Source organism: Sarcophilus harrisii, chromosome 1, assembly GCF_902635505.1.
Source record: "Sarcophilus harrisii chromosome 1, mSarHar1.11, whole genome shotgun sequence".
NCBI classification, from domain to species: Eukaryota; Metazoa; Chordata; class Mammalia; order Dasyuromorphia; family Dasyuridae; genus Sarcophilus; species Sarcophilus harrisii.
In genome coordinates this window covers 135,166,470-135,179,938 of record NC_045426.1, presented here as the reverse complement: position 1 = coordinate 135,179,938, position 13,469 = coordinate 135,166,470, and the positions used below count along the sequence as shown (strand labels likewise).

Here is a 13,469-nt window from a genome sequence, read left to right as displayed (position 1 = left end):
GAAAGAAATAAATCACAGATCAGCCTTCTGATAAGCAGGGCTGAGATTTTTCAAATGAGCCTCAGATAGGAGGACTCCTGAGAACAAGAGGCAAGGTGGTTGTCCCATGGCAGTGACACAATGGGACAGTAACTGATACCTGCTACATATACAATTCTCTTTTGTAAGACAATTAAGAGATGAACTTCATCTAAATGGACAAGTTGGGAGATGCATCATTGTATGATTTATCATGGGCTTTGGAGAAGGGGAACAGAGAAAACGAAGAAAGCCCTACCCTCTTTTCTTAAATTTTTTTTCCGTTAAAGAACACTTTTGCCAGATTTAATATCATTTTTCATAAGCACCTTTAGTTGACTTGCACTTATTTTCCTGGATGTCCCTTTGTGGTAATTAGAGCCATGTAAAATAGTGGGATCTTTCCTAGTGCAGGGATGGAAATTCCATACCTAACTAGTTGTGAGAGTATTGCTAACTGGGATATGTACATGAACCATTTCATGATTACATTTCCAAGTGAAAAAAATTTTAATGACTTCAAGACCATTTTAAGCTACTTCATCACCTTTGCCTAGAAAACTCCAAATGAGGTCATAAAGAGTTGGACAGGACTGAAACTATTGATGAACAATATCTGAGAATAGACATATTAGGAAAATTTTGCCATCAATACACAGTATTTTTGCTTAACTTTGGCTCCATACATCTTCCAAGATACTGGTGAAAACTTTAAGTTGAATATGCCTCTTTGACTTATTTCTTGATTGATATCAATACTTTTTTTCCTTCCAACAAAGTCAATCTATTGTATAGAAATTTAAAATTTTAATCTACATGTGAGAGACTGAATTTACTGAGTCCAACATATATTTTAAATAAACAATAAACCCAATGGTATCTTAAATTCTTTGTATTTCTCAGTCAGTTGTGCTTAAAGATGTGGTGGGAAATCATCTACTAAATTCCTATTTTTTTAACCAAATCTAATATATAAATGCTAATATCTTCTTAGTTGCCTTTTTCCAAGTAAAAGCATCATCTATAATCTTTTCTATTTTTTTGGAATCATTCTGAATTATTTTGGTTCCTTAGGGAATCATATTTAGTTACTTATAGCAAAAGTATTTCCTATGTATTGAGTAAGATCTAGTCCATTACTACTTATATAATTAAAGGTACTCTGATAGTAAAGCTCAAACGTTCTTCTGCCATTGCCAATAAAATATGCCACTATAAAAATTCTTATAGATCTATTCTATTTCACATATGTTTGCTCTCTTCCAGTTTTACCTACAAATTCTCCAGAAATTATTGGGTTAGTCAGATCTCATATTAAACACTCCAAAAGTTTTGTGAAACAAATTTGCTTCATCTTTTAGGGCCATTAACCTAAAGAAAATGTAGGTGATCACCTTACTCAATCGTCTTGAATATTAGAAGTTTGTTACAATGACAAAAAAAAAAAACCCAAAACTCATGGATTCCCATATGATAGTGATTCTGACTGGTACCTGCTTATTGAGAAAATATATAACAAAAAACCTATTGTAAATTACTTTAAATAAATTTGTATTTTATTAATTATAATAAAAATAGATATTTGAAAAATAGAAATGCATAGTGTATAATTCATCATTAAGTTTATAGAGCAATGATAAATATGACAGTGTTTGGTTCATATAGAGATTCAGAGACATCTTACTTGCAATAACCCTAAAAGGCCTGAGACTCTCAGGTTAGGAATCTAACCTTATTTTATAGAGAAACATTTAAGAGCCAAAGAAATTAAATTGATCCACTCAATATCATAATAGATAATGAACAGTAAAGCTAATAATCAGAAAATCTGAGTTGGAAGGGATTTAGTGGCCTTGTCATCCAAACCCAACTTAAACAAGAATCCCCTTTATAATATACCAGCTTTTGTTTATAGACCTTCAGCCTATAAATCCAATCTTTCTTCACTTTTTCCCCTTGAGATTTCAGACCTTTTATTCCTCTAACTGAATTTCATTATTTTGAATAATTCTAAAAGTACTGCCCTGATCATTTGAGAGGCATAATACCAATACATTTATGTAGCAGTCATTTTTATAATATTGGAACATCTGAACCACGAGCATTGATTATTCCTTCAACAATTTGTCATTATTTCCTTAAAAAGTTTTAAATTGTATTTCTAACGTCTTGATCTCGATTTTGTCATTGCTGTGTAAAAACGTCAATATAATTTAAAAACAATACCAAATAATAATGGGAAGCACATATTCTTATGTCTGCTTTTCTTGGGAAAGCTTCTAATGATTTTTCATTTGAAGTTTTTGTTTGTTTTCTTAAATTTACAGCGGCAAGTAGGAATGTTTTTGGGAACTGGTTTACAAAGATCTTTCCCACAAGTCCACCCTGTTACCTGAGAATGTTCGTCACTGGGATGCAACCTCCTTTTCTTATGCCTCTAAGCAGTGTTGCCTTTAAAATACAAGGCCTTTGTGGCTAGAAACTGGAAACTGAATGGATGTCCATCAGTTGGAGAATGGCTGAATAAATTGTGGTATATGAAAATTATGGAATATTACTGTTCTGTAAGAAATGACCAACAGGATGATTTCAGAAAGGCCTGGAGAGACTTACACGAACTGATGCTGAGTGAAATGAGCAGGACCAGGAGATCATTATATACTTCAACAACAATACTATATGATGACCAGTTCTGATGTATCTGGCCATCCTCAGCAACGAGATCAACCAAATCATTTCCAATGGAGCAGTAAGGAACTGAACCAGCTATGCCCAGAAAAAGAACTCTGGGTGATGACTAAAAACCATTACATTGAATTCCCAATCCCTATATTTATGCACACCTGCATTTTTTATTTCCTTCACAAGCTAATTGTACAATATTTCAGAGTCTGATTCTTTTTGTACAGCAAAATAACGTTTTGGTCATGTATACTTATTGTGTATCTAATTTATATTTTAATATATTTAACATCTACTGGTCATCCTGCCATCTGGGGGAGGGGGGGGGAAGAGGTGAAAAATTGGAACAAGAGGTTTGGCAATTGTCAGTGCTGTAAAGTTACCCATGCATATAACCTGTAAATAAAAGGCTATTAAATAAATAAAAAATTTAAAAAAAAAAAAGAAAAGAAAAAAAAAATACAAGGCCTTCCAGTAAAGTTAGGAATAAAAAAATGTAAGTAAGAGCAACAAGAACACAAAGCAAGTCTCGTTTTTCTTGCCGCACCTCTGACAGTCTCACATCTGTTCAAGCATCTCAGCGCTTTACCACTGACAATATCGTATTTAGTGTAAATAAGGCGACAACGCTGGTATGAAAGATAGGCATTTCATTGAAAGGGCTCCGCATGTCTGTTATTTCTATGGCACTGCTTTTATTCAACTCACAACGGGATCCATTATAATTACTTAAATGGTCCCCTCCGCCTTTTAGCGGCCCCGGGTGGTAGAGGTCCTGAGAGGACCTAGGATTTAGAAATAAATCTCTGCTTCTTTTCTATAAGAGGGAGCACAAGATCTTTCTAGCGCGGCTGGACTTGGAACCGTTTCTGGTCCTTTTCTAGAAGAGGCTGGATCTTTCTGCCTTGGCAGGATTTAGAATAGTTGCTATTTGTTTTCCAGCAGAGGCTGAGGTACGTTGGCCTGGCAGGACCCAGCAGTTTCTGAGGCCCATTCTGAAGCGGCAGGCTCCTGACTGGCCCGGGCTGCTTTTCTAGCAGAGGCTGAGGTCCTGCAAGGTTCACAAGTTTGTTTTTTTTTTTTTTTCCCTAACAGGAGCGCTCACTTATCTCGCCTTTCCCTCAGGGTGCAGTGGAAATTGCACTAGGGTTGGGGTCTGGAGTTTGGCTGGGGGGAGGGAATGAGCTCTGCCCCGGAGGACCTCGGGCAAGTAGCTTCGGGGGACAGGGATTTCCTTTTCTACCACCAGAGGTATTTACGCAAAGTGATTCCTAAAGTCTTTTTCGGTTTAAGATGTATAACACCCCCTCTCGCCCAGTTAGCACGGAGTATAATCAGGGGCAAACAGGATGGATGTTTTAGTTTTTTAAATGGGCATAACAGGAAAATGGAGAAATGAGCTCCTCAGGCCCTTCGCCCCAGTCCGTCTGTCTTCGGGCACGCTCCGCGCGGGCAGGGGCTGGGGGGGAGGGGAGCGGAAGCACGGTCGTGCGCACAGACTGCGGTGAGTGCCCGCCTGAGGGGAGCGGAGCGCGCACCCGGACGACCCCTGCGGCTGCGGCGGCGGCGCGGAGTGAACAGGTCTCCCCCTCCCCCCTCGTCCGCTCCCGCCCCACCCTCCTCACAACCGTGGCTTTGACCCCGGTTCTGTCAGGAGAGCTAGGTTCCGTGGTGCGGCGTCCGCAGAGGTGGCTCAGCCCTGCGGGAACCTCAGGCAGGGTAGGGTGAGGCGACGCCTTTTCTCTTAAGTTCCCATCCCTACTCCCACCCCGCCGCGGTCCGGAGCCTGCTGAGCCCCGCAGTCCCTATAGAGCCCTTGACTCGGTCCCTCAGGGAGGCCCCGATCACTCTCGGGCGCGGCCTCTGGCTCTGGGCAGCTGGCAGCAGAAGGGGGTGGGGACGGGGCCTGGGCCTGGCCGGAGGCGGTGCCTCGAGCGGTGGGGAACGGGGTCGAGAGGGGGGCGGGGCCGGGGCGTCCCGAGTGGAGCCTTCCCGTGGAGGAGGGGGAGCCCGGGGCAGCGCGGGCCCTCGCGGGGGTGCTCCCGGGTCTGCTCGGCCTCTGTGGCCGCGTGTTGTGCCCCCCATCTCCTCTGTGGGGAGCGGGGGAGACCTAGAGTAGCACTCCTAGTCAAGAGATTGGAGAGGGCGGAGCCGGGGGAGGAGAAGAAGCGGGGTGGGTACGGGACCGAGGCGGCTGCCCCTGCGTTGGGGTTCGGTGTCCCATCTGGCCTAGCCCTCTTCCCTCTCACTTTCCCCTCCCTCCCTCCATGAGGCCCGAGTGGGGCGGGGCAGAGCCGCGCGGGGGGCGGGCCGAGGCGAGAGCGCAGCTCCGCAGCCCGGGCTCCCTCCCTCTTCTCGCTTCCCTGTTCCCTCCCCCTCCCTCTCCCTCCTCCCTCCCGGAGCGGCGGCGGCGGTGGCGGCGGCGGTGGTAGCAGCAGCTGGAGGAGGAGCATGTCGGACGGTTTTGACCGGGCCCCAGGTGCTGGTCGGGGCCAGGGCCGGGGCCGGGGCCGAGGAAGCGGAGGGGGCGGGCCTGAGGGCGTCGGTTTTCGCGGCGGAGGCGGTGGCGGCAGCGGCAGTGGGACCGCTGAGCCTGGCGAGCGGCCGCGGCCGCAGCAGCCCCCGCCCCCCGAGCCGCTGAGGCCGCCCAAGACGTCCCCTCCGCCTGGGGCCCTGCCTGAGCTCCCGGCCGCCCCCGACCGGTCGTCCCCGGGCGGGCCTCCCGCAGGTATACCGCGGCTCGGTAAAGCCTCGGCCTTTCCCCTGCCCCTCGATCTTCCTCCTATGTGCGCCCCGACCCGGGAGACCGACCGCTCCCCCTCTCCTTAGTGCGCCCAGGGACTGGGGACGGCTCGGCGTGGAGCAGTGGCCCGCCTCCTTCCCCTCCTCCTTTCCTTCGCCCACGGAGAGGCTTGTTTCTGGTTGACTTTTTATGGTTTGAGTTATTTGGGGAGTGGGGAGGAGGAAAGAGGCCGGCGGGGTTGCCTTTGTGCTTCCCGGGGCAGGGCTGGGTTCGAGCCTCCGACCGCTCCCACGGTGGGGAGAGAAAAAAGCCAGCCCCTCCCCCCTGATTTGGAAGGTACTGGGGTACTGACCCCTCTTAATTCCAGCTCCCCCTCCCCAAACGTCCTCGGCATTCCTTCTGGTCGGCGGGGCTTCCACTGTGCTGCTAAAGGTAGTCCGACACCTGAAGCTTCTCTCCGGGGTTTTCGCCTCTTCTTTAGAAATGGCCATACTTTTTGTCGTTCCGTTGTAACTTTTAAAAAGGAAGGCTCCCTTCGGGGGCTTTTCTGTTGTAAGCAATATCACAAAGGAATTTAAAGAGTTAACATCTTTCTCTGTTCTTTCTTAGAACATCCGAAGCCTACGAGAGCTCCACCTAGTTCTCAGGATAAAATCTCCCCGCGTACTACGGCGATGGCTAAACCCCAGGTGGTTGTAGCACCTGTGCTGATGTCGAAGTTGTCTGTGAATGCTCCGGAATTTTATCCGTCAGGTTACACTTCTAATTTTACAGTAAGTATCGGCATTTTTCGTTACCATTAGTTTCGTGACAGTTGTTAATTATTCACTTGTGTCCTCAGCATCTTTATGCATGTGAGGGATGTTTTATTATATGTATTCGAAGTTTACCTATAAAGGAAATGATGAAAAATTTTTAATCATATTTATGGTATGTAAACTATTTCAGGATTGAATTTATAGAAGAATAAGTGTATTCCTACTTAGAGGCTTTAAAGATGTCTTTAATTGTATTATATTTTAGAAGAAATGAATCTTGAGAAGTTTTAGAAAATATGAAAATAGAAAAATATGTCATCTGCAATAATTAAAATGTTTTTGATTCTAGAAATCCAACTATGAGAAAATTATATGGCTGTTATTTTGATTACTTTGACAATCTTTAACTATTTGACTAAGCAAAATTGAGGCTAGGGCTTTAGAAGCAAAGTGATTAGGTAACCTCAAATTGTTGTATTTTAAACATCAGCACATTCAAATATACCACCTTGTAGTAACACATAAATGAAAAACATTTAAAATGCAAATGTGGAAAAAACACTGTACTTGAATTTTATTTTATTTTTTTTTTTGTAATCTTGATATAAAATTAATTTCCCTTTTAATTAATTTTTTTACATCAATATTACAAAAATACAAGAAATGCAGTCATCTAGGATTGGTAAAGTGAGCAAAAGGCAACATGGTACCAGATACATTCAAAAATTGAAAATAGATTTTAGTTAAAGAGATATGAAAAAAAAAAAGATTGTTAATAGATTAAAGAATAGTTGAGACCAGCTCTTAAGTCATTTTACTTAGTAGCTATGTGACCTTGATAAGACCTTTGTTTTCATAACTTCTCTTTCCACATCTGTAAAATGTAATACCTACCCCAAAGCATCATGAGGCAGTCAATTTGGAAATCTTTAAAGTTCTATATAAAGATTAAATTGTTGTTTTGTTCTTCTTACATTATAGAACTAGAAAGGATTATTTAGCTTAATGGTTAAGAAAAATTCAAATTTATTAAAGACACTTTGAGAAAAAATGAGGTAGAAAAAGAAGAAAATAAGTTGGGTAGGCAAAAAGAACACAAGCCGATCTGTCCTAGAGGATTTGAAAGTGGATGGTAGTCTCTGTTTATGTACAGCACAGGTGAGAGTAGGCAAGACTTCTGAAATTATTTGTCACACCAAATATGGAAGGAAGCTATTGAAGCATTGGTAGAGAACTTTGGTTGTAGTCATTCGTGACAAGGGGAAAAGTGGTAGATTTCTACTCTAAAGATTGTCTCTTTCTCATAATGTTCATTTTATATTTGCAATTTAGACATCAGAGAAATAGTATTGGGGAGAGGCTATAAAGCTGAACTAGAAGCCAGGAAGACCTGGCTTTTAATTTCTGCCTTTGATAGCTACTGGCTGTGTGACCTTGGGCAGGTCACTTAACTTTTCAATGCTCTACACTAAATGGTGTCAAATTCAAATAAAACCACAAATTAATTAATCTATGTTGTATTGTTATTTATATTGCTAAACATTTCTTAATTACATTTTAATCTGGTTCAGGCCTTGAGTTGACACCACTATTCTAGATGGTTCTGTAAAATTGCAAGTTGTAGAGAAAATGTTGGCCTGCCTTGGGAAGGAGAATTTATTTCTAATAAGTACTTGACTAGTCCTGCTTAGTGCATGACACAGATGACTCCTAAATCGTGGCACCATAGTATTGCCCATTTTTCCAGGGCGTTCTTGAGGTACATGAAGTCTTGCTAGATTAGAAGTGAATTTTGGGTTAAAAACTACATATAGAGTAAGTCTCATCACTCAGTTACATTTGACAAAGCATTGTTCAATCTCTTCCAAACACTAGAATTAATAACTGTTAGAATTGTAAAGGAGCTTTGGAATAATTTAGTCTAACCTCATTTTGCAATTGAGAAATTGTGGTCCTAAGAGTCTAGGTTACTTGCTCTAGAAATTTAGATTCCTGTAATCTGATTGGGGGAGGTCATTCTTTTTACTTGCTAGTTCTTATTTCCACCACAGCTTTCTTACTTGCTCATGAATCCAAACTTTTCCTGTAATCTGATTTTTTTTTTTTTGGATCATTCTTTTTACTTGTTAATTCACTCTTAGTTTCATCGAAATCCTTATGGTCTCTGGAGGGGAAAAAATGTCTCCTTGTTTGTAGCTTTTTTGAAGCCTCAACTTCAAGTTAGTAACTAGTTTCCTTTAGCTATCTGAAACTTGATTTAATCTTCCTTATTTTAATTACAGAAATTCCTTGAATTAGCAAATTTTTTTTGTACTTTGTACTTTTTTTGTACTCAGGTCCATACCTGAGTGTGCTCTTAGGATCTTTTTAAACTTTGTTAGCTAATGCAGGTAGCCTCATGTCAGCTGTGCCCTGTGTCTTTCATTTTTTTTCAAACAAGTTCCTTTATACTGGTGAAATCATCTTCCCTTCCCCTCATCCCCAAATTATCACTTACTCTTTTTGGAAGTCACTATATTCGGGTACCCTTTTGTTTCTCTATTAGTCATCCATTGTTTCTCCATTAGTCATGATACTACTGTACAAAGGATTTTGTAAAGGCTTGATGTGTTTTTCTATATTTGATCAGTTGATGGTAAATTGTAAATCTAATCGTTCTTGAAAGTTGTTTAATTTCTGAATTAAATATATCTGGAATTTGGATCCTGAATTGCTTACCTCTTTTGCTTATTTCTTTGGAAATAAGATTTGATAAGGGAAATGGATGGAGTGGTGCAATTATGCAAAGGAAATATTGTAATAAATCTGTGTTTTTATGAATGGGAACCTTGACCTGTATAGGGACTTCAAAAAAATTTTTTTTCACAAGATTTTTTGAAATTAATTTGACCCTCTTATTCCTTTGAGGAATTTTGTCTTTAATTTCTTAATTACATAGTTTCATAATCAAACAAAACTGTTCCTACATTGCCATGTCCAAAAATTTATCTTTCTATATTTTAATTTCATTACTTTTTCAGGAGGTGACTTGTTTGATCTTTATTCTTTTGGACTTATGATTTATCAGTTTATTGATTGTAGTTCTAAAGTTTTTGAAAATTTTTTACCTATGAATATTATCATTATATAAATTGCATTCCTAGTTATTTTTACTTTGCTCACCATCATTTCATACAGGATTTCCCAATTTTCTCAGAAATCTTCCACTTAATTTCTTATGACAATATAAAATTCCATTACATTAATATATCATAGCTTGTTTAGCATTTCCTCTTGTAAGAAAACAATTTCTTAGTTTCCAGTTTAGAGCTTCCATAGAAAGGTGTCCATAAAAAAATTACATATATACACACACACATACATATATGATTTTTTTCATACATAACCCTTTCCTCTTTAATTTCTGTGAAGTATTGGGCTAGTAATGATATAGCTGGCTTAGAGTATGCACAGTTTGATAAATTTATGATCTTAGTTCCAAATTGTGAAATTGTTCAGCCAATCTGAAAACAAACAGTTAAGGTGTTCGAAGTATATATTTCCTTGAAAATTTCTTTTCTAGTGTGATAGGTATGAAATGGAACCTCAAGGTTGCTTTATTTGTATTTCTCTAATTATTACTGGTTTGAAGTATTTTTATATGACTTTGATAGATAACTTTAATTTTTCCCATAAAATAAAAGCTATGTATTTCTATCCTTTTATCATTTGTCTTTTGGGGAAGTGATTCTTAGTCTTATAAATTTGATCAAGTCTTTATATCCCAAAAATGAGACTTACCAGAGAAATATGTTGTAGGGATTTGTTTTCCCAATGATTTTCTTTTTAAAATTTTTACTAAATGGAGTTTGTACAAAAACTTAAATTTTACCTAATAAAATTTATCCATTTTATCTTGTGTAATCTTAAAATTTATTCAGTTCATGAGCTCTTTCCATATTCATAAATCTAAGCAGACAACTTATTTGCTCCCTAATATATCTTCTAAGTCCATGTATTCATTTGGAGCTTATCTTGGTACATATAGTATATATGGATGATATACTATTGTATATACAATAGTTTATAGATTGAAGTATTTGTCTGGAGTTATTTTCTACCAGACTTAGTCAGTTTTCCCAATAGTTTTGGTCATAGAGTAAAACCTGTGTAGGGATTATTTGAAAAATGTTCAAAATATTTTAACAGTAAATTTTAACAGTTTGCTTTAGTGGTGTTACCAATTATCTGTCTTTCATTTTTAAAAAAATTTAATTTTTAGGTCCATCTCTTATGACCTATGAATTATACGGTATTCACCATCTTTTGTAAGATATTCTTAAATGCAACTTTTTCACCTCAAAATCCAAGTTTTGGGGGCTCGTTTTGAGCTAAATTAAGAAATGCCTTTAGTGAAGGGAACTTCTATTAATACTTTTCTTAACTCATAGCCTTTGGAGATCTTCCCTAAGTTATATATAAAAATAATTCCTTAAATTTTTATAATTGATATCTTGGAGGAAGAAGTTCAAGTCTTTCCTCAACATAAACTGGTTGTGTTAGCCAAATCAGATTCTAAGTGGTAGAAACATCTATAGTTTGTATTACCAGAGACATTACCTGAGATTTACTCATGAATTTCATGTGTATTATGTGTGGTTATCTTGTAGGATTCTTCCTATGAAGATGGATGTGATGGTTATCCTACTCTTACAGAATATGTACAGGAGTTTTTGAATCATCTTACAGAACAGCCAGGAAGTTTTGAAACTGAAATCGATCAATTTGCAGAGACTCTTAAAGGCTGGGTCACTACTGATGATGCTTTACTAGACCTTGTGGAACTCATCTACCAACAGGTATGGTCTGTGTTTTGACTTGACATCATTTAATCCTTTAAGTACTAGCTAGCTTTTTTGGCCCCCAGAGAAATAGGTAATATCCAATGCTTGAAAGGTTTAACAGATAGCCTATACTCATTTCACCTTTTTAAGCTTACTGAGTTTTATTAAATTGCATTGAGCAGAAGACTATTCCTATCTCCCTTCTTTTACCTATAAGATTTAGAAATAGTATTTTTCTTTTTTCCTTCTTTGACTTAAGTTAAATAGCATGAAATGGAAATGAAAGAAAACACATATGAATAATGTTTATAAAAAGCAGTTTAAATATGACAGTCTCTGATCTTGTGAACCTTATAACCAATCCCTTTTTATCCTTTTTCTGTTGTTTTCCCATCCTCATGTTAGCGATAGGATCTTGAATAAAAGCCATAGAGTTGTTTATAAATCATACAAAGTAGTTTAACTTTTCAACTTATTTAATTGAATTAGCAGTGATTTAAAAATTTTTTCCCACTGTGCAGTATGGTATATAGTGCAACAATGTTGAATTTGAGATAAGACAACCAAATTAAAATACTGGCTTTCCAATAAGCCCTCTGAGCTTTCATTTCCTCATTTATAAAATAAAGATATTAGAATTATAACCTCTTAAGTAAAGTCCCTTCCAATTCTAAACGTTTGATCCTTTGTGGTTTTAATGTTTTCCTCTTTAGCCCAAAGTTTGTTAGGCAGCTAAGTGGCTGGACTTGGGAGACAAGAGAATTAAGTTCAATTCCCACCATAGATATTTAACTAATTGTGTTGTTCTATTCAAGTCACTTAATTACTGTCTACGTCAATTCCCCTATCTGTAAAAGTTGGGACAATAATATATACCCTACAAGTCGTCATGAGACTCAAAGAAGGTAACATAAATTATGTTGTAAAAAGTGTTAGCTGTTATGATGAAACTTCGGGGTTTTTTGAAGTTATGTACTTTTGTTCAGAATAGTCACAATATGAAGAGAAAACTTATTTTTTTCCTGTGTTTAGTATTTTCTCACATATTGGCATAGATCTTTCTACATAATTATTGGAGCTGGTTAGCTCAGTTTGGTCTAATACAGGCACAGATTTCACTTGTAAATTAAATAGCCAGGAATCTTGTAAATGGATGTAGTTATTCACAGGGAATTGGGTGAAAGAGAATAAAAGTTTTATTGCATTCCTTTGTGATTACTGGAAAAAAAACAACCTGACCTTCAGAGCCTACTGATAGAGGATGATCTTTGTATGTGGGGGAAAAAAAAAAAAAAAACAATTTTGGAAGATGACATTCTAATTAAAACCCAATCCACATTGTTCTGGTTTTGTTTTTGTTTTTGTTATGTTATCCACTCTTCATCATAACACTCAGGAGCATCTCTTGAGGCATAATCATCAAAGATGATGAGACAAGTTTGGGGGAAAAAGAGGGAAGAGACAAATTAATGGCTTTTTTTTTTTTTTTTAAGTTTCCAGAGTTTTAGTTTTTACTTGGTGAAGAAAGTCTTTTAAAATTTTTTTTTACTATTTATTTCCTTATTAGTATTTTCAGGCACTATAAAAGTCGTTTCATTTCATAGATTTGGCATATAATGATAAAGTCAGTGTACTCTCATATTGAGAGATTTTCAAATCTATGTATTTTATCTTCTTTCCTTTTCCTTTGCTTACTTAAAAAAAAATTAAACTTTATTTGTAATTATTTAGGATTTAGTTTTCCTCTGAAATACCCAAGGGGAAAAACAGTACTAAATTCTACCCCTTCTCACAAAGAAAGAAAATGCCCATATTAACTCAGGCTAGAAATCAGTTTTGAACATTAGTCTAGCACTTTTCTGTAATGAGGTAGGTATAATTGCCTACTTCTAATGGTAAACAAGGAAAAATAAAAGGAATTAAAATTCATTTCTGCCCATTTATAGCAACCCTATAATTTGGAGAGGGGGGGGTAAGTTTTGTTCATCTGTTAATCGATCAAGAAGGTGTGGCAAATTAAGAGCAGACCTAGAATCATAGTACTTAAAAATATTGTAGTTTTTAATTCACCAGGGAAAAATAAAGCTTTCATTTAACTAGTAGTTTAAGTTCTATATTATGTTAGATGCATTTTGTAAAAGATGAACAAGCCATAATATTTGCCCTAAAAGGATTTATCATTTACTAGAAAAGATAAGAACAGTATACAGATAACTAGTCCAAATCAAAATATTGTTTAAAAAAAACAAAAACAAACAGAAACCCATTCAAGAGATTAAAAAGTGCTGTGCTGTCTTGTAGAACTATTGCCTAGAAAGACCATTTTTTCCTAGTTTTTGACTTTTTAAAATTGGGACTTATGGTAGCTCTATTATAGCAATAAAACTATGTGAAATTAAAATAGGATTTTTTTAAGGCCAGTAGGGGGAAACATTTACTAAGTGC

The 13,469-nt window shown here is 38.0% G+C and overlaps 1 protein-coding gene across 5 annotated transcripts in view; it reads left to right on the top strand.

Annotated features, from left to right (window-relative positions):
- The first annotated feature begins 4,314 nt into the window (after window positions 1-4,314).
- PAIP1 (poly(A) binding protein interacting protein 1) overlaps window positions 4,315-13,469 on the top strand; it is a 41,846-nt gene continuing 32,691 nt past the window's right edge. For 2 of the 5 annotated variants that reach the window (XM_031964777.1, XM_031964770.1), the window contains exons 1-3: window positions 5,081-5,179; window positions 6,053-6,216; window positions 10,851-11,039. In XM_031964777.1, coding sequence (XP_031820637.1) covers window positions 5,152-5,179; window positions 6,053-6,216; window positions 10,851-11,039 — 381 coding nt within the window. In that variant the 5' untranslated portion in view covers window positions 5,081-5,151. Of the gene's footprint in view, window positions 4,420-5,080; window positions 5,429-6,052; window positions 6,217-10,850; window positions 11,040-13,469 lie in introns of those variants that run through there. The other 3 variants (XM_031964785.1, XM_031964759.1, XM_031964764.1) reach the window with 3 other exon arrangements.